The 26384-nt window shown below is 35.3% G+C and overlaps 1 protein-coding gene across 2 annotated transcripts; it reads right to left on the minus strand.

The window, feature by feature from the left end:
* Window positions 1-552: 552 nt before the first annotated feature.
* On the minus strand, window positions 553-26263 carry tgfbr2l (transforming growth factor beta receptor-like). Of its 2 annotated transcripts, XR_015499750.1 has the most exons (8): window positions 26077-26263; window positions 18738-18888; window positions 16031-16233; window positions 12692-13524; window positions 6828-6969; window positions 6616-6743; window positions 3028-4263; window positions 553-2873 (listed from the first exon to the last, which is right to left on the minus strand). XR_015499750.1 is itself a non-coding variant. In XM_087268234.1 (7 exons), the coding sequence occupies exons 1-7, from the start codon at window positions 26120-26122 to the stop codon at window positions 3994-3996; spliced, it is 1773 nt and encodes a 590-aa protein (XP_087124360.1). In that variant the 5' UTR covers window positions 26123-26263; the 3' UTR covers window positions 553-3993. The 2 variants fall into 2 exon arrangements, 1 of the variants encoding a protein (XP_087124360.1); XM_087268234.1 differs by having other exon boundaries at window positions 553-4263.
* Window positions 26264-26384: the final 121 nt, after the last annotated feature.

The raw sequence follows: 26384 nt of genomic DNA on the forward strand, positions 1-26384 counted from the left end.
ATCTTGTGGATAGACAACATCAACCGTCTTTGGCTAATGAACGGAGCTGAGTGTCTCTCAGAAATAATAAATATTTCGAAATAGCGACTACCCTTATAAATAACTGCATAGTTGCAATCTAAACAGCTACATTCTTGACTAAAAAGCCTCAAAAGTACATTATGTTGTTCAATAGCTGCAATATTTGTCAAACGGTCCTCTTGTCGCTGTATGTGGGCGGAGTAATACAAAGGTGAAGGGTGAGGCTGAATCAAGGCTATCAGCCAATCAGATTCGGAACAGAACTGTGTGTGTGTGTGTGTGTGTGTGTGTGTGTGTGTGTGTGTGTGTGTGTGTGTGTGTGTGTGTGTATATGTGCGTGTGTACGCGTGTCTGTGTGTATAAATATGTTGTATTTAGCTTGTATTTATTATGTATTGTATGTTACATACAAAATTTAGGAGTCAGTACGATTTTTTTTTTGTCCCCAACAAATAGTTCAGTATTTTTCTTTGTAACAATCTCAAAAAAATGACAACTAATGCAGAGTGTAATAAGAAATACAAGGACAAATTACGAATATATATTTTATGTAGTGATTACGGTACAGCGGTGAACCCAGTTCACACTAGAAATGGATTCAACATATCTTTATCTTCAGAAATGGGAAAAAAGGTGTAACAAGTTGCCATATCCTTATCAGTTCTTTTTCAAATGTGCAATCTGGTATTAATTTAATTTTCCTGTTCCTCAAAGCAGCTGAGTGAACCTAAGGAACAAATGCAGGCTGTTTAGGAATTAAACAAGTCACTGTCATGCTTTTTCACTGTGTCTGGACCCAAGCTCATTGACATGACTAATCATTAGTTTGTTAAATCCTTTAAAAGTTCCCTTTTCCTTCAGTTATAATAAGCAAACTGATTATAATCCATAATTAGGCTTCATGTACATTTAATTCAATTCATCAGCTCATTGATTAAAAAGGGTCAGTGCAAAAGAAACTCATTCAGAGAAGGAGAAACATATTTTGTAGCTGTTTTAAAAAGAGTTGAAATGAAACGCAACCCCAGCAATATAATACTGTACTTCTGGTTGTTTTTATGTCTAAACGCAGCAGTTATATTGCTGGTGTGTCGTCTTTTTGAGTCGTAATTTCAGCTGCGGTTCTGTGGTTAATCAAATTGAAGTCTCCCCAAAATCAAGTTTATGGGAAAATCATGTGGATTTCATAAGTGAGTGAGTCAGAAATGGCAATGAAACAATTTAAATCAGAAAATGATGTGTGGTAAACATTTTTTTGGGGAAAACAATTTAGTAAGAACGTTTTTTTGTTTTGTTTTTTTTGCCACGTAGACTCAATTTCTTTCCACCTGTGATAAGAGTTTTTGTTGTTGTTGCTTAATGTAACAAAACAGCCTTAAGACAAGACACTGCAGGCAAACACGTCATTTTTTTTCTTTATTGTAAATTGTCTACTTTGAGATTTGGGAATTTTACTTTGTCAATTTTCTTTGTTTTTTTGTCAGTCTAATCTAATGTACACTCACCGGCCACTTTATTAGGTTCTGATTAGCCAATCACATGGCAGAAACTCAATGCATTTAGGCATGTAGACATGGTCTAGACCACAGATGTCAAACTCAGTTCCAAAAGGGCCGCAGCTCTGCACAGTTTAGTTCCAACCCTAATTAAACACACCTGATAAACTAATTGAGTCCTTCAGGCTTGTTTGAAACCTACAGGTAAGTGTGTTGGAGCAGGGTTGGAACTAAACTGTGCAGGGCTTCGGCCCTCCAGGAATTGAGTTTGACACCCCTGGTCTAGACGTTCTGCTGCAGGTCAGACTGAGCATCTAAATTGTAAAGAAAGGTGATATAAGAGACTTTAAACATGGCATGGTTGTTAGCGCCAGACGGGTTGGTCTGAGTATTTCAGAAACTGATGATCTACTGGGATTTTCACGCACAACCATCTCTAGGGTTAACAGAGAATGGTCCAAAAAAGAGAAAATATCCAGTGAGCAGCAGTTCTGTGGGCACAAATGCTTTGTTGATGCTAGAGGTCAGAGGAGAATGGCCAGACTGGTTTGACCTGATGTAAAAGCAACAGTAACTCAAATAACCACTCGTTACAACCGAGGTATGCAAAAGAGCATCTCTGAATGCACAACAGGTCAAACCTTGAGGTGGATGGGCTACAGCAGCAGAAGACCACACCGCGTGTCACTTCTTTCAGCTAAGAACAGGAAACTGGGGCTACAATTCGCACAGGCTCACCAAAATTAGACAATAGGAGATTGGAAAAACTTTGCCTGGCCTGATGAGTTTCCATTTTGCTGCAACATTCAGATGGTAGGATCAGAATTTGGCGTTAACAACATGAAAGCATGGATCCATCCTGCCTTGTATCAACGGTTCAGGCTACTGGTGGTGGGGGATATTTTCTTGCCACACTTTGGACCCTTTATTACCAATTGAGTGTTGTGTCAACGACACATACTACCTGAGTATTGTTGCTGACCATGTGCATCCCTTTCATGACCACAGTGTACTTATCTTCTGATGGCCATTTCCAGCAGGATAACGCGCCAAGTCATAAAGTGCAAATCATCCCAGACTGGTTTCTTGAACATGACAATGAGTTGACTGTACTCAAAAGGCCTCCACAGTCACCAGATCTCAATCAAATAGAGCACCTTTGGGATGTGGTGGAACGGGAGATTCGCATCATGGATGTGCAGCCGACAAAGCTGCAGCAACTGCGTGATGCTATCATGTCAATATGGAGCAAAATCTCTGAGGAATGTTTCCGGTACCTTGTTGAATCTATGCCACAATAGATTAAGGCAGTTCTGAAGGCAAAAGGGGGGCCAACCCATTACTAGTAAGGTGTACCTAATAAAGTGGTTTATGAGTGTAATAACTAATAAATGATCTATTTTATCTTTGCCATGATGACAGTAAATAATATTTGACTAGATATTTTTCAAGACACTTCTATACAGCTTAAAGTGACATTTAAAGGCTTAACTAGGTTAATTAGGTTAACTAGGCAGGTTAGGGTAAATAGGCAAGTTTTTGTATAACAGTGGTTTGTTCTGTAGACTATCGAAAACAAATATATAGCTTAAAGGGGCTAATCATTTTGACCTTAAAATGGTTTTTAAAAAATTAAAAACTGCTTTTATTGTTGCCGAAATAAAACAAATACAACTTCCTCCAGAAGAAAAAATATTACCAGATATACTGTGAAAATTGCCTTGCAATTAAAGGGGGGCTAATAATTCTGACTTGAACTGTATATACTTATTTAGTGCTCAGTAGACATCTTTGACTCTAATATGTCAAAATAACAATAAAACAAGAACTTTAAACCTGACTTTGTCAAATGTGTAGAAAAATATGCAAAAAATTATTGTTTGCATATTTAAATATTACATTTTAAAAAATTTAATCCACTAAATGCATTAAGACCTGAAACTTAATGTAATCAATCAACTGTAAATGGTGATTATAATCTTTTTTCCAATATTCACCTGCAGTGTCTTACCTTAAATGATCACTCAAAAATGACAATTACCTCATTATTTATTCTCCCTCATGTGGCTATAACCTTTAAGAGATTCTTTTCATATGTTGAACACAAAAGAAGATACTTTGAAAAATGCTGGTTGCTGGCACCCATCAACATCAACAAAAAAAAATGCAATGGAGTCCAATGTGTCCCAGCAATTTACAAAGTATCTTCTTTTGTGTTCATCACTTAAATATGTTTTAAACCAGTGAAGGGTGGATAATGATGGCAGAATTACATTTGAGTGAACTGTCCCTTTAAGCAGAAATCTACAACCCCTTACAACATTACACAATAAAACGACAGCATTTTCAAATAAAAAACCTTCTGTTGTCCTTCAGTTTAGATTAGCGTTTAAAGAAAAATGGAGACCAGCTCCACATAATGAATCAATATGCGTTACAAGAACAAGTCTGATTTTCCTAGACACAGTTTCCACGGTTAAACTTGACTATGTTGCCTGGAGGAAACGATGTCAGCTGTGACGTGCGGACAGATGTCAGCGCTGTGGTCTGTGCAGGGTGGGTGAGAGGGCAGGGTCGGGGTTTGGTCTTCTGTAGGTGGTGTTGAGGGTGTGTGGGTGCAGATGGAGTTCTCCAGCTCTTCCTGAGCCAGAGTGTTAAAGCGCTCCACCACGCAGTGAGCCGTCAGTCGAGCCTCCGGGTCGTGATCCCAGCACTCCGTTATAGTCGCGCACAACAACTGCATGCCCTAAAACACAAGGCAGACTTTTGTTATTGTGATTAAAAATATTAGAAATATGACATATATATTATTAGGTGCTCAGCCAAACAAAAAGTACAAAAATGTAAAAGGAGGCAACACCAAAAAGCTAAGAAAGTATAAAATTTATTCACCCAAAAAGGCTATCAGAGCATTTACCATTTCTAGCACACTGGCTCTTCATTAAACTATGACAGTAATATGACACAAAAAGTTTGGGATGAAAAAAAACTGAACTAAGGATATTAAAATAGAAAGAATTCTGACCAAATTTATGAGAAACTCAATTAAAAGTCTGAATTATGTTTTATAAACCCAAAGAATTGGGTCTATATTTATTTTAAGGTACTATTTTCAGCATTAACTGTGAATTTTAGCTCAATAAAGTCAGAATGTGCTGCTTATTAATGGTCATTAAGGTATTAGTTGGGTTGAGGTATTAGGTTGGGATGTAGAAAGCGATCATACAGAAAATATAAACTGCTGATATCTTAATTATAGACAGGAAACAAGTCAATAGTGAGAATTGATACTTAAACTAATGTGTTATCCAGATTTTTAATATTCATTCATTCATTCATTTTCTTTTTGGCTTAGTCCCTTTATTAATCAGGGGTCTCCACAGTGGGATGAACTGCCAACTTATCCAGCATGTGTTTTACTCAGCAGATGCCCTTCCAGCCGCAACGCAGCATTGGGAAACAGCCATACACACTCATTCGCACACATCTACACACTACAGACAATTTAGCTTATATATTATTGCTGTGAGGCGGCTGTACTACCCACTGAGCTAAGCTGTGGCCCAGATTTTTGATATGAAACTTCAAATCTGAAGAAAAAAAGTCAGAATTCTGAGGGGAAAGAAGTATTGCGAGATGGAAACTCTTATTCAGATTTTTTTTTAAATGTGAAAAATGATGGATGTGAATTCAGAAATCTATATAAAAAAGTCAAAATTCCAAAATGTAAACTCAGAATTGATACTTAAATTAACGTTTTACCTAGATTTTTAAAATAAAACCTTCAATTCAATGCATAAAAAGTCTGAATTGTGAGGGAAAACAAGGATTGCAACATGGAAACTCTAATTTACATTTTTTTATAAAGTGAAAAATGATGGAATTCAGAATTCTGGTTAAAGTCAAAATTGCAAAATGTAAACTTAGAATTCTGTTTAAAAAAAGTAAAAATGGTGAGACGTAAACCCAAAATTCCCAAAAAGTCCCTTTATTAATCTGGGGTCGCCACAGCGGAATGAACCGCCAACTTATCCAGCAAGTTTTTACGCAGCGGATGCCCTTCCAGCCGCAACCCATCTCTGGGAAACATCCACACATACACACACACACTCATACACTACGGACAATTTAGCCTACCCAATTCACCTGTACCGCATCTTTGGACTGTGGGGGAAACCGGAGCACACCCACGCGAATGCAGGGAGAACATGCAAACTCCACACAGAAACGCCAACTGAGCCGAGGATCGAACCAGCGACCCAGCAACCTTCTTGCTGTGAGGTGACCGTGCTACCCACTGCGCCACTGCGTCGCCTGGTCTGTTCAATCTAATTCAAAATGTTTTGTCTCACATTTTTGTCAAACTCCAAATAGGCTACGAAAACATGTGAAGTATGTGACTTACAGCAGATCACATTTCTTTATATGTCCATAGAGACAATTCATCTTCTTAAAGGGGAACTACTGTGCCCCTTTCAACAATCTATAAAATACGTCTCTGATGTCTCTAGAGTGTGTATGTGAAGTTTCAGCTCAAAATACCCCACAAATAATGTTTTAGAACTCTTTGAAACAGCCCCTTTTAGGCTTTGATCCTAATTGTGCGGTTTTGGTGACTGTCGCTTTAAATTCAAATGAGATTGTGCATTTCAAAAGAGGGCGGAGCTACAAATGCCTATGTGTCAGCATAGTGGCAGTTTCAAAAACAAGACTAACGTCATATGCTATAGGGAGAGGTTGTCACTGGTGGGCGGGGCTTTTCACTTCTGATGACATGTACAATGGGAGAATGTCAATCAAAGTGTTTCTGCAGACTGGTTATATCAAGTGTGATTATAAGAAATAAAATTATTATATTTTTACCATTGGAAGCTGGTTATATTCACACACTGTTGCCACACAACTGTATTTAAACTCCTTTTAAAATGATTTTGCATAATAGGACCCGTTTAAAAGTTATTCTACCACTGAAATCATTTTAGACATAATTTTAATGTAAAAAAAACCCTACAGTGCTGCTTAAAAATGACATTCAAATATTCATATATAACCCAGTGTTTTGCACTTCATAAATCCACAGTTATAATTGTGCACCCACTGAATGTGTGGTCCAGCTGTCTGGAATATCTGGTCTTCCTCGGTCTCTCAACACCAGGTCTCTCATGCTGTCCACACACGGCTGCTCACACACTTTGGAGCCAAATGGAGGTTCGTAACTCTTTACCTCTGTTGAAAACCAAACAGATACTTCATAACATTATGGCGTGGTTTTAACCTCAAGAGAATATATGCATCGAGAGCTTTACTTGCCTCCTATGACGTCACACCTAGAGACCATTTCCCACATCACTAGAGCCATGGAGTAGATATCAATCTGTTTAAAGGACTCCAGGTCCTCGAGATTCACCCTGGACTCCAGAACTTCTGGGGCCATATAGCGGGCAGTTCCCACCTAGACGAACACAGACCATGTGATTCGAAACTTCCTCAAATTGAATTACCATTGGTGTAATGTGATTAAATCCATGACCTTTACAAATCAACCACAGAGCTTTTAGGTTGCACTGAGAGAGCTTGAAGAATTGATCTTCATGCCTGCTGCAGTTCTTCCCACTCAGATCATACTTTCATTGATCTGTTTTGGAATGGCTGTTTTCTGTGAACGTTTGAAGCTCTCTTTCTGGAAACTATGCAGACATTACATGGGTGTTTTGGGTGACTATACTGGCTTCTAACCTTTTTATTTTTAGTCAAAATTTCTGCTTAAGTGGTCTAAACATAGTCCCTAAAGATGGTGAGGAAAGCACACAAAAATGTTGAATTAGAAATGTTTAGATGTTTGGGTTCAGTCCACATCTTTTAAGTACCCCTATTATGGTTTAGTTTTTAGTTAATAGTGCATGTACTATATACTTTGATTTTATCATAATGCACATTTTACATCCCTTCTCTAATCAGTGGCATATTTAGGCATAGGCAATATAAGCATGAAGCAATCTTCACTTTCATGAGGGCGGCGTGATTGTTGTTTGCCTGGAGCATCAGTAAAGATTGCTCCCGTACCGCCTCTAATAGTCCCAAACTACTTATTAAAATATGCATGCCAAACTAGATATATCGCTCTCCAAAATGCACTTGGGAGTGAAAACAATCATGGTGGCCATATTAAACCGTGGTGCTCAAAACTGGCCTCTTCGTAGGGCCCAATTTACAATTGATGAACACTGAGCTTCCATGATTTTTTGTCTATGGAAGTTGTTTGGTGTCGAACAGCATATTAAGTCCAAAGGACTTGTCCCTATGAAGCAGAGTTTAGCTCTAACTTGCTTCAAACCACCTGCTAGGATGTTTCTAGTATACCTAGAGCTTGATTAGCTTGTTCAGTGTGTTTGATTAGGGTTGAAGCTAAACTCTCTCTTGGACACCAGCACTCCTGGACTGAGTTTGGGCACCCCTGCTGTAAACTGTAAACCCAAGGGGATAACGCTCCATTCACATGAGGCGTGAGCTTCAATGCTTCCCATTCAGTTTGAATGAGTGACGTCAGGCGTTGCCGAACTACATTGTGGATCCGTCAGCGCCGATTCAGTGAGTATAGATCGGATATGCGGCCGGCTGGACGTGCGATATGCACATTAATATTGCAGCATTTTTTATGACACTGTATAACAATTATTAATATTTTTACAGTATTGTGACGGTTGGGGTGGGGGTAGGCGTTTAAAATACTATTTATTGGGTAATCTAATAGATAACATAAATAATACTCAGCACAACTACTGTTTTTACGCTACTGTGACGGTTGGGTTTAGGGTTGGGGTGGGGGTAGACGTTAATAAAATACAATGAATGGGAAATTTAATAAATAATAAATACAATTCTTGTTAACTTCCGGCCGCAAACATATCCGATCTAGCATCAACCCAGAAGTTGGGACTTGCTTAACTTTTCAAACACCGAAGGAAGCGTCAGCCAATCAGATCGCTTTATGCAAATAAACGAGCTCAGACAGTGGCCTATTGCTGATTAATTTCATTGGCTGACACTGCTATGACGATTGCGTCAAGACACACCCTCTGTTAAGCGTTGACGATGAGCTCTTCCGAATAGAATTTGCTGTCATTCTTTCTAAACCCATTCCGTTTTACTTGGTCTTCCCAGTGCAGTCTCATGGCAATTTGTATCCATTTTTAATCAATGTCTACATTTTAATGCAAATAATATCACACTAATTTGTACAAGCTAGACAGTTTCTTGTCAGTATGTGAAATATCTATCATGAAGTTTAGAGAATAATTGTCAATCATGCGTATTTTTGTTGAGGTTATGAATTCAATTGCCAATTAGATGCATTTACATTAATCACAGCGGCAAATAGTGTGATTGAAGAAATGGTTTGTCAACATGAACTGAGAAAAGAGTTTGAGGATGGATCAAACAGATGTTATTTGCAAGCAAATAAGATGATTGCAGCCATAGGCAAATGCAAACTTTTACAGTAGATCAGTTTCAGAAGTAAAAGTGTGAGGACGTGTTTCAGCAGTTCAGAACTGATTATATCTTTTAAGAGACAAAAAGTAATTGTGCCCAATAATAATCAGAGTAGTGCATTTAGCGCCCTCTATTGGTGAAAATTACTACATAATCGCTCCTAAATCCAGAAACAATGTGTTAGTTTGGGCAGTTTGAACATATAAACAACAGGGTGACCACAGATAGTATCATTTTTCTGGGACAATCTTGCATATATATATATATATATATATATATATATATATATATATATATATATATATATATATATATATATATATATATATATATTAATTGAAGAAATTATTAGCCCTCCTGCATTCAAACTATTTTTGCTGGTTGTTCAAACTACTTATTTTAAATGAGCTGAAGCAACACAATTCTTCATTCAATCAACTTAAATTTGCAAAAACTTTAAGTTAACCTTATTGATTTGTGTCGGGACAACATGAAAGAATTGTGGGAACCCTGCATTTAACAGTGTTTGAAATTCAAATTCTTTTTTAAACATTTCCTTTACGATATTTAAAAGAGCTTGGACATTTTCACAGTTTGGGGAATGTCATGCATCTTTTGTTAGGTTGGAATAAAAAGTAGCTTTAAATTAGTTGTATATCATTCTTAATGTCAATATTTTAGCCCTCTTAGAAATATTTTTTTCCGAATGTGACTACAGAACAAACCACTGTTGTAACCACTTTTCTAATTATCCTCTCTTGTATAGTTAACCTAACTAACTTGGATTTTAACCCTTTAATTTGCATTTTAACCCTTTAACTACCCCATCAAGAAAAAAATGTTTGGATTGCATTTCTTAACTTCTTATGTTGCTAGTTGACACAATGCATTTTTTCAACATATCCCATAATTTCTAAATGATTAGCCTCTACCAAATGGTTGACATGTCGTTTTATGGTCAAAGTGTTAGGAATTAATAAATAAATAAAATAGAAATTTATTACTATAAAAAATCAGAAAATATGAAGTGTAAAATCTATTTATTTTTAAAAATAAAACATTATTGGATACTAAATCACTTAAAAAAAAAGTATTTATTAAATATTAAATATTTCTATTAAATATTTAATAAACATTAAATATTTCAGATTCTCATCTAACATGCTTTCTTGTTTTTTATTTTTTTATTTTTAACAATTAAACCAAAATCTAGTGTAGTAGTGCAACAGGATTATTTTTGTTTGAATTTTTTGTTTGTAAACCAACAGTTCTGTGCGTGTACACCATTAATTAAAACAGTCATTCTTTAAATGTCATTAACAGTCATTATTTAAAACTGTAAAAACATGGTCAACAGTTTAATAGAGGAGTAGTTAAAGGGTTAAGCTGAATACTAGCATCTTAAAAAATAACTAGTTCAATATTATGTATTGTCATCATGACAAAGAGAAAAAAATGACTATATTTAAATACGTGTTGGAAAAAAACCTCTTAAACATCCCTTGGAAAATACTTATACGAATAACTGTGCTATTATAAATAAAACTGTTTTACATGGAGAGTTCCATAACATGGGTCAGTTGCATCAAGATGTATTACTCCATACTAGATTTCTCAGTTACGCCCTCCTTCAATCTGAGAGAAATCAGCCATATTTAGGCCATTCCTTCAGTATAAAACTCATTTTTTGGGTAAAAAAAAAAAAGTATCTTTTATATATTCAGAAAATTTCTCATACTGTCTAATCTGTTTTTGTGAAACATTATTTATTTGTATAATTTAACTCACTGTTTTTTTTAGCTTTAAAAATGTATAGCTATAAAGCATTAAAGCTGTTAGCATAGACAGTTTAATCAGGGTTGACAGAGTAGTCCCCAATTACAAAATTAATTTAAAAGCTTGCCATATTAACAATGTACAATTTTATTTTTACCAGAGTTTCAATAAAATTAAAATAATAATAATAATAATTTATTGATTTATTAATTAATTTCAAAGTTCTAAGGAGTAGTTTAGTAAAGGTTCAGTCCAGATTTTCAATAATAAAATATTTTTGTAATTTTTTTTTAGGCCTGATATATGGTTGTTGCTTGTTCTTTTAATGGTCTGTATTTATATGGCCAATTAAGCACATTTTACCAATTTACATTTAGTTTGTTTACAAGAAAAATGTAAATAAAACCCAACCTGATCTTTTAGATTTTTTTATCACTACATTTCAATGAATGTTGCAACCGTACCCCTGCTCAGGGTCAGTTGCAACATTTGACTTCGTCTGTTCAAGTTTAAATTCTGCAGTTATTATCACATGTACAAATATTATAACAATGTGGGTGGGTGTCTGATACATGTGAGTTTATTATTTTAAAATTTTGGGTTTCCACAAAATACTGTCTCTGAGAAACTGAAGGAAATCCAAAAAGTGTTGCAACAGTCCCCACTCTCCCCTACACAAGGACATCACCTATATGCTATAGACGATGTTTGTAAACATTAAGCATTTGCGCAGTGAGGTTGCAGAAAAAAACGGGAGCGCTAACATTTAGGGTGAGGGAATGACATCTGACGCGGTACAGATTTTGTTGTTGTATTAGAGATAAGTTAAATTGATTACATATTATATATATTATTTACGTAATGCTTTCAGTGTAATATAACAGCTCATCACCCAATGATAAGCACAGTGATTTGGCAAAATTAATGTTAAAGTGAGCGGCGTTCATCTGACAGGTCCATTTGCGATAGCACCCTCCCCAAGGATATTGGATAAGACGAAACGACCAAGCATCCATCCGAAATATACAACTATCTCATTCCAACTCCAAGTGATTTTACAATAGAGAAGTTAAAAGACTACAAGTCTTTGGATGCCTACAATGCTGTTCTGTGTGGTCATGTGCAAGAAATAATGTTCCATGATTACCAGGTTCAAAACTTTGTAGTGCTAAAAACCGAGGTTCTGCCTAGCCAAAGACAAGAAGGAAAGAAGACGGAACTGTTCAAGGCCTGGGTAATCATCAACAAGCAAAACAACTGCTTTCTGACAGCGAACTTCACCTGAATGGCAGGGTATACGTGATCTTACATTTTTACATTTCATTCTAAGCATTCTGTGTTCGCAGTTTAATAAACATTTACTGTTTTTGCTGAAATCATTGCTGCAATCAAAAACGAGTACATTGTAATGTGTATGATTCAGCATAGCGTGAACTCACCTGATATGAAATGACAACTGCAGAGTTCAGCATTTTTAATTAGGTCCTCACTCCATTCAGCTCCCTTTTAGCCAAATCCTCTACGGTTGGCATTGAAAGCAGTGTGGTGTACAGTAAAAGTTTTCTATTTTTGTCATCCTACTGCACAACACGACATATTTGCTATTGAAACCGGCCTTTTTTTGCAACCGAGAACCCGTGTGACGTCATGTGTGGCGTACAGTAGGTTGCTAATTTCGTCTATATAGGCTACCTGCAGGTTAACTATGCTTATATATAATTCTCCAACTGTTAAAAGTTATGAGTTACTAGTTAATTAGTTAAAGTTATTAGTAACTAATAAAGTTATAGTAACTCATTACCTTATCTTTTACGAATTTGATTGTGATGCAATCACAATTGTGAAAATAAGTGCTACACAAATAAACTTGAATTGGTTGTAGTTTTCAAATAGCCAGTCCTTCCTACCTGTCCACTGTTGGCGAAATCATCTACAGTGAGAGACAGGTCAAGTCGCAGAGCCAGGCCGAAATCACAGAGCACGCATTCGCTTTGGTTCTTCAACACAATGTTGCTGCTCTTCAGATCTCGATGGGCGATGGGCACTTTTTGTATGCCACATGGCGTCGTGTCACTGTGCAGGTGCGCCAGTCCTCTTGCCACAGAGCCTGCTAGTGAACACAACTCTGCCCATGTCAGAATATTCCCAACCAGAAAGTCTTGAAGGTTGCCCATGTTATAATAAGCCATGATGAGCCAGTATTGCCTCTGGGAGGTGGCAGACGTACCGCCCCGCTCCTCAGCCGTCAGAAACTGCACCACGTTCTCATGTTTCAAGTTGGCATCAGAGAATATGGCTCTTTCGTTACACCACGATGAATACTCCACTGCTGGAAAAATCTTCACAGCCACCGTTTCATACTGCCCGCTTTCATTATGACTAAGTCGTGCCCGCCATACCTCCGCGAAGCGCCCTTTACCCACCAGCGCCTCCAGCTGGATGGGCAGCTGCTCCGTGTTGTGGTTTAGATTATTGGCACAAGTCGATGACATTTCTGAATTGATGTCATCGCTGAGGGATGGCCGCTTGGCACTAAAGTCGATGCCATTAGCTTGGCCCTCGGCAGGATCAAGAGACTGGTAGTGGGTCCGTCGTGGTCCCCATTCCTTGGGCTTTTTGCCTGGCTGACGTGTGCGATACAGGTAAAAAGCCATGGTCGCAATGACCGCTACTAAGAGGGGAGGAACCAGGCTTATGACCACGACTGGAATCACGTCTTTAGACTTCAGCTTTGAGAATCCTGAGGGGATAAAGGGAAGTGATTACATTAGCACACACAGACTCCATATGCAGCTGCTGTCAAAGAAAGCATTTTAAATGCTACTTCACAAGAGGTAGTTTTGGATGGGCAAAGAGATGTTTTGGAGCCGTTAGAGTTTGCTGTAAACATTTTGTTTGACAGTGGTCAAATATTTTAAATTATTTTGTGTTAAATCAATATTTGGCTTATTTTCAATGCCAATATTTAATATATGAATGAAGCTTCATATTGTATACAGCTCAAGTCAGAATTTTTAGCCCCCTTTGAGTTTTCTTTTTTTAAAATATTTCCCAAATGATGTTTAACAGCAAGGAAATTTTCACAGTATGTCTAATGACATTTTTTCTTCTGGAGAAAGTCTTGTTGGTTTTATTTTGACTTGAATAAAAGCAGTTTTAAATTTCTTTAACACCATTTTAAGGACAAAATTATTAGCCCCTTTTAGTTATATATTTTTATAGTCTAGAACAAACCATCGTTATACAATAACTTGCCTAATTACCCTAACCTGCCTAGTTAACCTAATTAACCTAGTTAAGCCTTTAAATGTCTTGAAAAATATCTAGTCAAATATTATTTTCTGTCATCATGGCAAAGATAAAATAAATCAGTTATTAGAGATGAGTTATTAAAAACTATTATGTTTAGAAATGTGTTGAAAAAAATCTTCTCTCCGTTAAACAGAAATTGGGGGAAAAATAAACAGGGGGGCTAATAATTCTGACTTCAACTGTATATGACAAATTATATTTATATTATATTTAGTTGTTCTGTTATTTATATATTGCGATAGGAATATCATTCATAAGAGGACTATTTGGAAAGAATTCTGAATTTTACATTGATTGGGATACATTTTTTAGGTGAGTGCATCTGCATAAAATGTTCAAATTTATTTAAAAAAATCAATAAAATAAATGAAAGCACAGATGAACACAATAGAACAAAGATTAAAAATAAAAAAAAGCTTTATGGTTTTTAGTGGAGCCTAACAGTATTGAAGTACAGAAATTAAATAATCAAATGTAAAAATACACGATATAATCTTCGTGGCATTAATAAACACAATTAATCTTTGTGAAAGTGGGAAACTTTAGAATTTCTTGTGTTCATATTGTTTAAATTCACTTGAATTTGCTTGAGATTCTGCGATGTGACTGTTGCAGATTCACACATTGTGATACGATATATACGACTATACTGTATATATAGTTGAAGTCAGAATTATTATCCCCCCTTTGAATTTTAATTTTTTTTTTTTTTTTGTTTAACAGAGCAAGGAAATTTTCACAGTATGTCTAATAATATTTTTTCTTCTGGTGAAAGTCTTATTTGTTTTATTTCGTCTGTAATAAAAGCAGTTTTAAATTTTTTAAACACCATTTTAAGGGCAAAATTTTTAGCCCCTTTAAGCTATTTTTTTTCCATAGTCTACAGAACATTTATGTGTAGAAATGTTTGAAAAAAACCTTCTCTCCATTAAACAGAAATTGGGGGAAAAAATAAACAGGGGGTTAATAATTCTGAAAACTGTATATATAATTATTAGTATTTCTTTACTCACTAAGCTCATTGCTTTAATTAAAATAAACAATAGAAAATCACAACATTTTATCTCACAAATCTGAAATTATGTTTATCAAACTTATCTTGCATTTCTGAAATTCCCACAGTTATGATATAAATTCACAATTCTGACTTTTTCAAACTCACAACTACTTGTATGAACTCATATCACATTTCTAAAAAAAAAATCAGTCAGGTACAAGCTCAGAATTGTGAGAGAGCCTACAACTATAAGACATTTAGTAGGAAATCTGACAAACAAGTTCAGGATTGCGAGATGTAAACGTTCCTTTTTCATAGGTTTATTTCTCGCAATTGACTCGTAAATTAATAGGTGAAATGAGAACTGTGAGATAAAAACAGATTTAACATATTATGGCACTGATGCCATTGCAAAGACATGAAATAAAACTGATGTTATATCATGTTTTTCATACATATATTTATCCACATTAACACTGCATATCCCGTTTATGCCTAAATGTGACCCTGGACCACAAAACCAGTCTTAAGTTGCACAGGTATTGCACAGGTATAGAGTCAAAATTATAGATTTTTCTTCAAGTTCACCATAAAAATATTAAACATAATTTTTAATATTTAATTTGGAAAACTCTAAAGGTGATTTTCTCAGTATTCAAATATTTTTAACCCTATTTTAACCCTTAAATTTTATATTTAAATAGTTGCATCTCAACCAAAAATTGTACTATCCTATCAAACCATACATCTATTCAAAGGTTATTTATTTTAGTTAAGTATGTACAAATCTCATCTGTTTATAAGTATAAATCTTAATTTCATTTCAAATTTAAAAATAAATGTACATTATGGTTTATGATGGTTTTCAGGGTCCCAAATAGTAAAACAAAACTATTTTTTTCAGTATTAAAGCAACCTTTTGAATTGAATAATGTACCATTGGGTCCTTTATCAAAGATGAGCCTGTCGTTACACTCCTGATCTCCAACACAACTGCAGATGAAGAGCAGGCCATCTTCAGATGGATGAGGGCTCATCAGACACTCCTTGGACGAGTAATTCGCCAGCATTATGTTCTCCAGCATATGCTGGGGGTCATAACACAGCGTCCGCACACTCACGCTCACATTGTCCTTCTTCCTGTGAGAAACAAATGATAGAAAAAAATGACTTTAGTAGTTACAAAAGCAAGATAAACACATCAGGCTTAAGGGAAAATATTCCTCAGATGAAATCTAGAATGAAAAATTAACCAGGGAATCCCTGCTCGGAGGTGTACTTTGTTCTTTTTGCCAGAGTCTAAACTTTCCTGAGGGTTATAAATGTGTTTGCTGTTTGTTCTGCATTAGAGGACTCTTTATTTTACCCCTCAGAGAAGAGCCTTTTTTTTATACATGCAGCTTCCCGTTACTGCAGTCACTCGAAGGTCACGATGAAAGCAGCTTAAAAGCAAACTCATAAAAAAGCAACCTGAATTACACCACAGATTCCGAGTGCCGTAATATAATTGAAATGTAATTATACTGTCATTTTTGAGGCAAATTTATAGAACACATTTGTTTCTGATTATGGTTCCCACACATGCTTTCTTCTGTGATTAAACACCGAACTAAAGCACTCGGACAGAGTTTGTGAAACAAAGTACAGATATTGTCGTCCAATTATAAAATGACGTCAGGTTATCTTTAATGACTCAGAGACAAGTGCGACAAGATTTGTTTTAATGTATAAACACATACAGACTGAGATTATTTCAATCAAAACTATGTAACACAACCAGTGAAACCAGTCTCCCGAACCAATGACACTAATGAGACAATTTTATTAAATCAAACACATACAAACAGAGGCTATTTTTAATGCATCTAAATCAAGTGTATTGGTGAGGGTGTGACAATATGGGTAAAAGTAGTCAGTCAAGCAAGGCTCAATAAAGGAGCAGACTGATGAATCAGGCGAAGATGTGGAGACAGGCGGTAAACAATCAATAAACAGTATAAACAAAGAGTCAAAACATGGCAAGACAAAACAAAGAAAACACTCAGAAACGTTCACTGCAGTATAACAAGACTTACAACGGACATTTGTGTGAATAGTGTATATTTTGTCCATGTAATCAGTGACCAGTGTGTGACTGCAGGGCATAATGGGATATTTAGTTCAGGTGAATAACAGGGAGTACTTTCTAATGACCTGTGAGGGCTACATTACTGGCGATCAAAACAGCTAGTGTGTAACAAGTGAAGTTCGACTTCCAAACAAATTATTCTTTTTTTAGTGAATAACCAAACTTAGACTGAGCTCATCTTTAATGACTCAAAGTTCGACAAGATTCTTTTTTTACTGAGGTTATTTTAATCAAACACATGCAACGCAACCAGTGAAACCGGTTGAAAAAACAGTGACACTAATGAGACAATTTTATTAAATCAAACAAATACAAAATGAGGTTATTTTTATCCCATCTAAAACTAGTGTAATGGTGAGGTTGTGACAACAGGGGTAGAAGTAGTCAGCAAGGCAGAGCTTAATACAGGAGCAGACAAATAATCCAAAGAGTAAATGATGAAACGGGTAAATGATTACTCAGCACTGGATATTTATGTGTGAATGGTGTACATATGGTCCATGTAATCAATGACCAGTGTGTGACTGCAGGGCATAATGGGATATGTTGTTCAGTTGAATAACAGGGAGTGCTTTCCAGTGACCTGTGAGGGTGATGGCGATTAAAACAACTAGTGTGCAACCTGTGAAGTTCGACTCCCAAACCAATGGTTCTTTATAGTCAATCAAACAAATTGAGACTGAGTTTAACTTTATTCATTCAGAAACAAGTCTACCAGCCAAACCGAAGATTCTTTTTATTGCATATAAACATACAAACTGAGGTTATTTTGAATCAATCGATAACATGCAGAGCAACTAAGGAAGTCTTATTCCCGAACCAATGGATCTAATGAGATAATTATGTTTTATTATATCAAACAAATAGAGACTGGGGTTACTTTTATTAGACCCTCAAAACTCAGGGCTTCTGGTAGTACCTAGAATAGCAAAGTCGAGTAAAGGAGGTCGAGCCTTCTCATTTATGGCCCCTAAAGTCTGGAATAGACTTCGTGATATCCTTCGTGATAATAGCCTTCGTGATAATGTCCGAGGCTCAGACATACTCTCGCAGTTCAAAACTAGTTTAAAGACCTTTTAGTAAAGCAGACACTCAAAGCAGATAACTTAGCGCTATGGTACATGAATGTGCCTCATGCAGGTTTTAGCATCTCGTTTATCTACACTATGAACAGCAGCTACGCTAATTATTCTCTTGAACTGACACCGTTTCAATCTATGATCTTCTATGTGTAGCTGCTTTGACACAATCTACATAGTAAAAGCGTTATACAAATAAAGGTGAATTGAATTAAATATAACGTCTCTGCTTCCGACCCCTTCTGTGAAAATTTAGTGGCTAAATAAATTATATTTTCACTTCTTTGTTTTTAATTTTGCCTAAGGTGATTATTTACATTCTCTAATCATCTTAATTTCTAATCAAATTATTTAAAATCAAATTATTGCAGAGGCTCTGCTGAGATCTGAGGCATGTCACATATACTGCATTGATGAAGACTTGAGCATTGACTTACCATATGGCTACACACACTTCTTCAGCCAGAAAGCAGTAAGAGGTCAGACTGCAGTTGCTCATGCAGACGTTGTCTTCACACACAGGACTGGAGTGATCACACCACTTACACAGGTTGGTCTTTATGGGGCTTAAACTCTGCACCTGCAGAACTACAACACACACAGACCAGAAGATTTTAGGTTTACATGGTATAAAAATACTAGGCACAATTTAGGTCAGTTTGTGAATGTTTTCTTTTAAGATTATAGGTAGATGACAAATGTAATGTGTGTGTGTGTGTGTGTGTGTGTGTGTGTGTGTGTGTGTGTGTGTGTGTGTGTGTGTGTGTGTGTGTGTGTGTGTGTGTGTGTGTGTGTGTGTGTGTGTGTGTGTGTGTGTGTGTGTGTGTGTGTGTGTGTGTGTGTGTGTTTATGACATACAGTATCAGAACACAAATTTCTATAGTTATAGAAATATGACAAATATGACAAATATTAAGAGGTGACTTATGAGGACACGCATATAAATGTGGACAATGTCGCACATTTTCAAATAGTTTATAAATCATACAGAAAGACTTTTTTTCTAGGAACTAAAATGCATGTAGTTTTCTTATGAGGGTTGATTTTGGGATAGGATTGGGGTGGGGTGATAGAAAATACTGTCTGTACAGTATGAAAACCTTTGCAATGTCCCCACAATTCACAACATAATGTGTTTCTGTGTTTTTACAATATTGACAGCTATTTTCATAAATTATGAATTGTAGTTTGGAGTGAAATCTATCTATCTGATCTAGTTTGTTTAGGCTTTTTAAATTTTTTTTTTTACTTTTTTATTACTTATTTTAAATACTTTTTTAAACTAAATAAATATTTATTAATATAAATTGTATATATTTTGAAAAATATAAAATTTGTTAGCAGATTAAATAAAGTTCCTGTTATTATTTCAAATAGTACTAATGAGTATGTTTACATGGACACCAATAATCTGACAACGTTTAAAACGACGTTTAAAATGAAAACAATCAGCGTCCGAATTTTTACTGCATTTTGCGACAGGATAGTCCATACACACACGACTGTTTGACACTATTTTCTCCACCTATCGAGTCAGTGAAGGACCACAGACTCACACATCGCTAAATGCGGAGTTTTTTTCTCCTATTCTGTATGCAGTATCAAATTCCATTAAAACAACACTCTTTAAGCAGTTCATGCTCGCATCCAATATCTCATTTGTCACAGGGATATGAGTAAAACATTCCTGAATGAAAGTGAAAGTGCCAAACTGCAGTTTAAGCCAAAATACTAAAAATGAATCACTTGAAATTACCAACACAATCTCACGGCAATTCGTAACTTTTTCATTTAGTGGCTAATTCGTACAAATTCGTACGATCTAATTTGTACATTTTAGTACGATTTGCGTATCCCCCAATGGCGGTTGGGTTTGGGGGTGGGGTTAGGTGCCACGCCTCCTTTTTAAAATCGTACATTTTCTTACGACTGAACTCGTATGAATTCGTACGAATTAGCCACTAAACTGCCAAAACGTAAAATACTTACGTTTTCTCGTGAGATCAGGCTGGAAATTACATGAAACTCTGGAGGAAAAGTGGATAGCGTGATGACCCAATGACGTTAATGGAATTATGTGCTGTAACATGTAAAACGGGGTCATGAAAGAAACATTCAAAAAGCAACTCATGCAAACACCTTAATCGTATTATTGTCTTATTCAGATTAAGGCAAGTAATTCGATTACTGATGTCCATGTAAACGTAGTCATTGCTTTTCTTTATGTTTTTAATATTATTTAACTACAACACTAGTGCAAAATGATTTTTATAGTACATTTGCAATAAAATGAAGGTTATATATTTCATAGTAACCTCACATAAAATGTATTTTTGTATTTTTCATTTTAAAGTTTTAGTAATTTAGTGAAACTCTTTATATGATTTTCATTTTTTTTGATTTTATCTATTTAATTTAGACTTTTTATGAATTTAGTATAACAAAGATTTTTTTTAAATTTCATTCATTTATTTTATTTTCGGCTTTGTCCCTTTATTAATCAGGGGTCGCCACAGCGGAATGAACTGCCAACTTATCCAGCAAATATAAAGTTTTAAAAATATTGTAAAAGGCTGGTCTTACTGTATTATGTCTCTAAATTTAATTGAGCTGAATTTGCAAGTAAAAACAGGGTGTCCACAAGGTCTTAAGAAGTCTTCAAATATCTTAATTATTTATTTCCTTTGGCTTAGTCCCTTATTTATCAGTGGACACCACAGAGGAATGAACCATCAACTATTCTGGTGTATGTTTTACGCAGCGGATGTCCTTACAGCAGCAACCCAACAATGGAAAACACCCATACACTCTTGCATTCACACACATACTGTACACTACAGCCAATTTAGTTCACCCAATTCACCTATAGCGCATGTCTTTGGACTGTGAGGGAAACTGGAGCACCCGGAGGAAACTCGCGCCAACAAGGGAAAATATGCAAACTCCACACGGAAATGCCAACTGATCCAGCCGAGGCTTGAACCAGTGACCTTCTTGCTGTGAAGCGATCGTGCTACCCACTGCGCCACCATGACGTCCAATTTTTCATAGTTTTCCCAATAATATAGTTAATATAATACATGCTAAAGGTAATATAAAATGCACATAAGATGCATGATCATCATATATTACAAAATCCTATATTTTAACATTTAAATGATGCTCTTGGAACACACAAGGGAAAAAAACGAAGAACACAAATAACAAAGACCTTTTTACTATAACGCAGTAATAAAAGCAGCCAAAACTGTTTACGACGCCAATGACTGTAGAGCAAAGTTATAGGAATGAAAGCTGTAATGACAGCTGCAATCAAGACAATGCTTAAGAGCAAATCTTCATGCTACGTGATCCATCTGGAGTTCATAAATCTCTAATTGGATTTGGATGAATGCAGTGTATGGCCTGGTGTGTGTCTGTGTGCATGTGTGCATGTGTGTTTGCTTTGGTGCACAGATCACTGAAAGCATGTGTATTCATGAGAGTGTCAGGAGTTCCTGTGGTTTAGTGGGATAAGCCTGAATTCCTTCTCCTCTGTCCTGATACGACCGCGTCACGACAATATTAATTGTTTATAAAAAGCAGATGAGGGGTGGGAGCCGTTCCGCCAGCGACCGTACAGTAAACAGCTTCGAAAGAAAGAGCAGAGATCTTTTACACAGACTTCCAGATGTCCGCTGATGCCAACCCATCAAAATATACAACAGACACACAGAGGGAGAGAGAGAGAGAGAAAAAACTTAAGGCTAAGCACAAAAGCCCTGCTTCTATAAACTTTGAAGTAATTAAACTCTGCAGCAAGCACTCCAGAAATAAATTAAAGCCAGAAGTGCAAAAAGCGGCCAAGTTTTGAAGCTCAACCCCTCAGAGATTATGTGGATAGCAATGGCTGTGAGTTTACAGGAGATGCTGGACTGCAATTATTTGGTTTGCGCTCAGGCAAGTTTCCCTTCTCGTTCCCTATTTGTAATCCAAAAACATAATGACGGAAAGGTTTTGCCAAGTATTTTGCACAATATTTAATACCGTTATCAGTGGTGGTAGTACACTCTCAGAAATAAAGGTACAAGAGCTGTCACTGGGGTGGTACCTTTTTAAAAGATACACATTTGTAACTAAAGGGTCCTCATTATTACCTCAAGGCTACAAATAGTGACCTAAGAAGTACAAAAGTGTACCTCTTGAAATGTTTAGGTACTCATATATACCTTTGAGTTACCAATATGGATGGTACCCCCCTAGTGACAGCTCTTGTACTGTACCTTTCTTTTTGAGAGTGGTAAATGCACTGTTAATAAAACATTATGTGACTTAACTTAAAATAAGCGAGTAAACCTGTTACTTTTAAAATTATTAGTTGACTTTATTTAAAATAAGCGAGTAAACCTTTTGCTTTTTTGATTTGATTTATTTATTTTTAAACAAAAATATCCTACATGAAATATCATTAACAAAAAATAGATTTCAACATGATCGAAAATGGAGCGGGATGAAGCACAAGCTTATTATTTTCCCACCCCATTACCACATACTTCATTTGTCTAGTGCTTAAACTTATTTCTTCTTTTACTTATCTTTTTATTTTTTTTTTTACATGAGACATATTTTATCCTTTTGGAATCTTTGACATATTATATTTTAAAATGATTAGTTAACTTTACTTAAAATAAGTGAGTAAACCTGTTGCTTTTAAAATGATTAGTTGACTTAACTAAAAAAAAATTGTAAACCTGTTGCCTTACAAAATTAAATAAATGAACTATGTGCTTATTTATAAAAATAAGGTTAATTTTAATTTACAAAACCAACTAGGTTTACTCATTTTTTAAAGTAGTAAACTTGCCGCCTTTAAGGCAACGGGTTTACTTTTTTTAAGAAAAGTAAACAATAACTTTTTACAGAGTATAAACTTAAATGGTTATTATCATTTACAATTATACATTCATCAGATTTATACAGTTAGTAGTTGCCTCTATACAACAATAAAATAATAAAAACATATTTTGTATAATGTATGCATTTGGCAGATTTTTTATAATAAATAATTTTATTAATATTATATTGTATACATACAATAATACAAGAAATATATATATTAAATAAAATTATAATGCATAACATAATATTCTGCATTTTGTTATATATAAAAACTTATGATTTAAATAATAATGATTGATATAGTAATAATAAAAACTGAAGTAAATACTAAACTATTAATTTGAATGAGAATATGAATGATATACATATAATGCAGTTATATTTCATTTTATGCTGTTTTTCCATACACATACTGTATGTATTAGTGCTCGACAAAAATAAATTGCATCCAAAATAAAAGATTGTTTTGGCATAATTTAAGTGTGTGTATGGTGTACATTTATTATGTATACATAAATACACACAGACATGCACATATTTGAGAAAAAATATTTATATTTAGATATAAAGTATATGTGGATATGATACAAATTATATAAATATTTGAATATCTGTGTAACATTTTTGTATAGTTTATTTCTATGTATGTGTGTGCATCATATAAATGATATATACATATAAACACCCACACATGTAATATGTCAAAACAAACTTTTCTCATATCTAATATTTTTAATATTCTATAATTCTAATTTAAAAACATAATAATACAATTGCAATGTAAATGTAATTTAGCAGGTTTCAACCCTAAAATTATATATACTGCCCTATAAAAAGCCTTCACAAATGGGACTGTTTTATTTATTATATTCTCCCATATCTCTTTCATGCCATAAAGCATTTTTGGGGGCCCCATGTATGCAGTAATCAAACCACCCCACTGGGTGGCAGATTTCCAAGTTTTTTTTTTTTATTTCTTTTAAACTCAGCTTGATCCCTGAAAGCATTTCCTGATATTAAATGCATAACAGTACAGTGAACGCAGCGCCAGCATAACTGTGGCATTCATGACAAACAGATGTTGCTGTTTTTAAAGCTGACCGTGACTCCATGAGTGCCGTTTCTTTGTTGAGGTCAGAGAAGATGCAACCTCTCGTCATTACCAATGAAATCTTCTATCTCAAGCCAAATAATAAGAATCAACCATTTATCAACGTTCAAAACAAGATGCCTCTCCTCCACGGGTACCATGCAAACCCAAGCCCTCAAGAACAACTTCTTGGCCAAACAAAGGAGAAAAAAGAGCATCTGTGTCCAGCGAGAGGTCACTAGTGTTGGGTTAGCCCCGGTCAGCATTGCACCCTCTGTTTAAGTCATTACAATATTGCCATTGTGGCCGATCGTGATGACAAAGCGGAGAAGCATCAAGGGATTCAAGAGGGATGTCTGTTGTGTATTTTTATATACAGTGTCTCTATGTGGTCACATATTCTCCAGCTATTTTTTTTCAGACAGTAGATGTGAAATGATAAGTGAGGCTGAGAGGTGATGGCTTGCTTCTCTCCACCCACATGGTAATATTTCATAATTGTTGTTGTAAGTGGAGCTGCTATACACACGCACACACACGCACACACACACACCCAAAACGTTTAAGGAGGCCTCTCTGCTGGGCTAAAATTATTTGGGTTCTCAAGATTTGGTTTCCTTGATGGAACTTTCCAAGCATAGTTTTTATTTTTTTAGATTATAGTGTGTGGCATCTTTTGTAGAAATTCTGTTTTTTATTAAGAGTATTATTGGTGCAGAGTTTCATAGCATATTGCTGATCTAAACTATTAAAAAGCATCTGTTTTTAACTGCTGTTTATTCTGTAGCTACTGTGACTTTTTATTCTTAAAACACAATGAATATGATATATTTAATTTATTTATTCATTAATTTTCTTTAGTCTCTTTATTCTATGATATATTGGATGGTATTTACTTTAATGAATCTTGAAATTATTTTCATCTCAACAGGAGCCATTTGAGCACTCCTCATATGATAGTTTTACAGGGATAGTTGACCTGTGTTTTGGGTCTACAGTGCATTAATTTGTGTTATATTTAACAAAAATGCTTATAAAATTAACAAAGTAAAAAATGTTCATAAAATAAACGGTTAATATATTTGTTTTCCAGTATATGAAGAGTTTAGATGAAAAAACATTTAAATGATATCTGAAATTTTCCTCTAAAAAGAGGCTTTTCATGTCAAAGATAAAATAAATCAGTTATTAGAAATGAGTTATTAAAACTATTATATTTAGAAATGTGTCTCTCTGTGTAACAGAAATTGGGGAAAAAATAAACAGGGGAGCTAATAATTCAAATATTCGCCAGACAGATATATTGTCATATTTACTCCCATTTAAACATCTAGGGGATAATACAATATCAATAAAAGGGGTTTAAGAAATATGCAGGAAATATGCAATTTTATGTTCGGAAATTCAGGAGACAAAACCATTATTTTGGGCAAGTTTTCAACTCCCACATACTAATAAAACTACAAAGTTGTATTATACAAGCAAGTCAAACACACTTGAACTTATTTGTTGAACTTATTTCACTTGATTTAATGTATTTGCAGTATTCAAAAAACCCAAACAGATATCTTTAATGTGTTCCATAAAATTCACTGTAACTGTCAACACATGCTTTTTTTTCCTTATCCAAGATGCTTTGACCCGGTTATATGTGCCCATTTCCTTCTACAGTTGTATAAAACCTGTTTATGTGCTGTTTAAACTTATTCTCTTCTTTTCAAAAGAAGTTTTGCGCACAAAGACAAAGCTCTGATGCGTGGAGCCTCCAGACAATGAAAGCAGAACGAGAGAAGTGAAGATTTACTCACGACAGAAGCAGCACAGAAGAGCAGATGTTCGAGTCCACAGACCCATAATATCACACAGTCCTCCGAAGATCCACACTACTGAAGCGATGCCCTTATTTTCTTTATCTGCTCGTGTCAAAGACTCAGATAAACCAGCCTCATCTGTGAGAGAGTTCGGGTCTCTCTCTCTCTCTCTCTGCGTGTAACTGAGTTCCGTGTAGGCGGATCCAGATGTTTTTAATCCAGATGTGAGTGAGAGCGGATCCGCCCAGGAACTTACATTTATCAAAGCACGATTCACAATACATAGAGAGAACAATGAACTACAG

Source organism: Danio rerio, chromosome 9 (assembly GCF_052040795.2).
Source record: "Danio rerio strain M-AB ecotype USA chromosome 9, GRCz13ab, whole genome shotgun sequence".
NCBI classification, from domain to species: domain Eukaryota; kingdom Metazoa; phylum Chordata; class Actinopteri; order Cypriniformes; family Danionidae; genus Danio; species Danio rerio.

Excerpts from the sequence above, each read along its gene's own strand:
- tgfbr2l (XM_087268234.1), bottom strand. The coding sequence starts at position 26,122 with ATGGGTCTGTGGACTCGAACATCTGCTCTTCTGTGCTGCTTCTGTC. Across the intron at positions 13,525-16,030 it reads CTTTGATAAAGGACCCAATG|GATTCTCAAAGCTGAAGTCT; the intron begins GTACATTATTCA and ends TTATCCCCTCAG. Across the intron at positions 6,970-12,691 it reads ATTTCGCCAACAGTGGACAG|GTGGGAACTGCCCGCTATAT; the intron begins GTAGGAAGGACT and ends GTGTTCGTCTAG.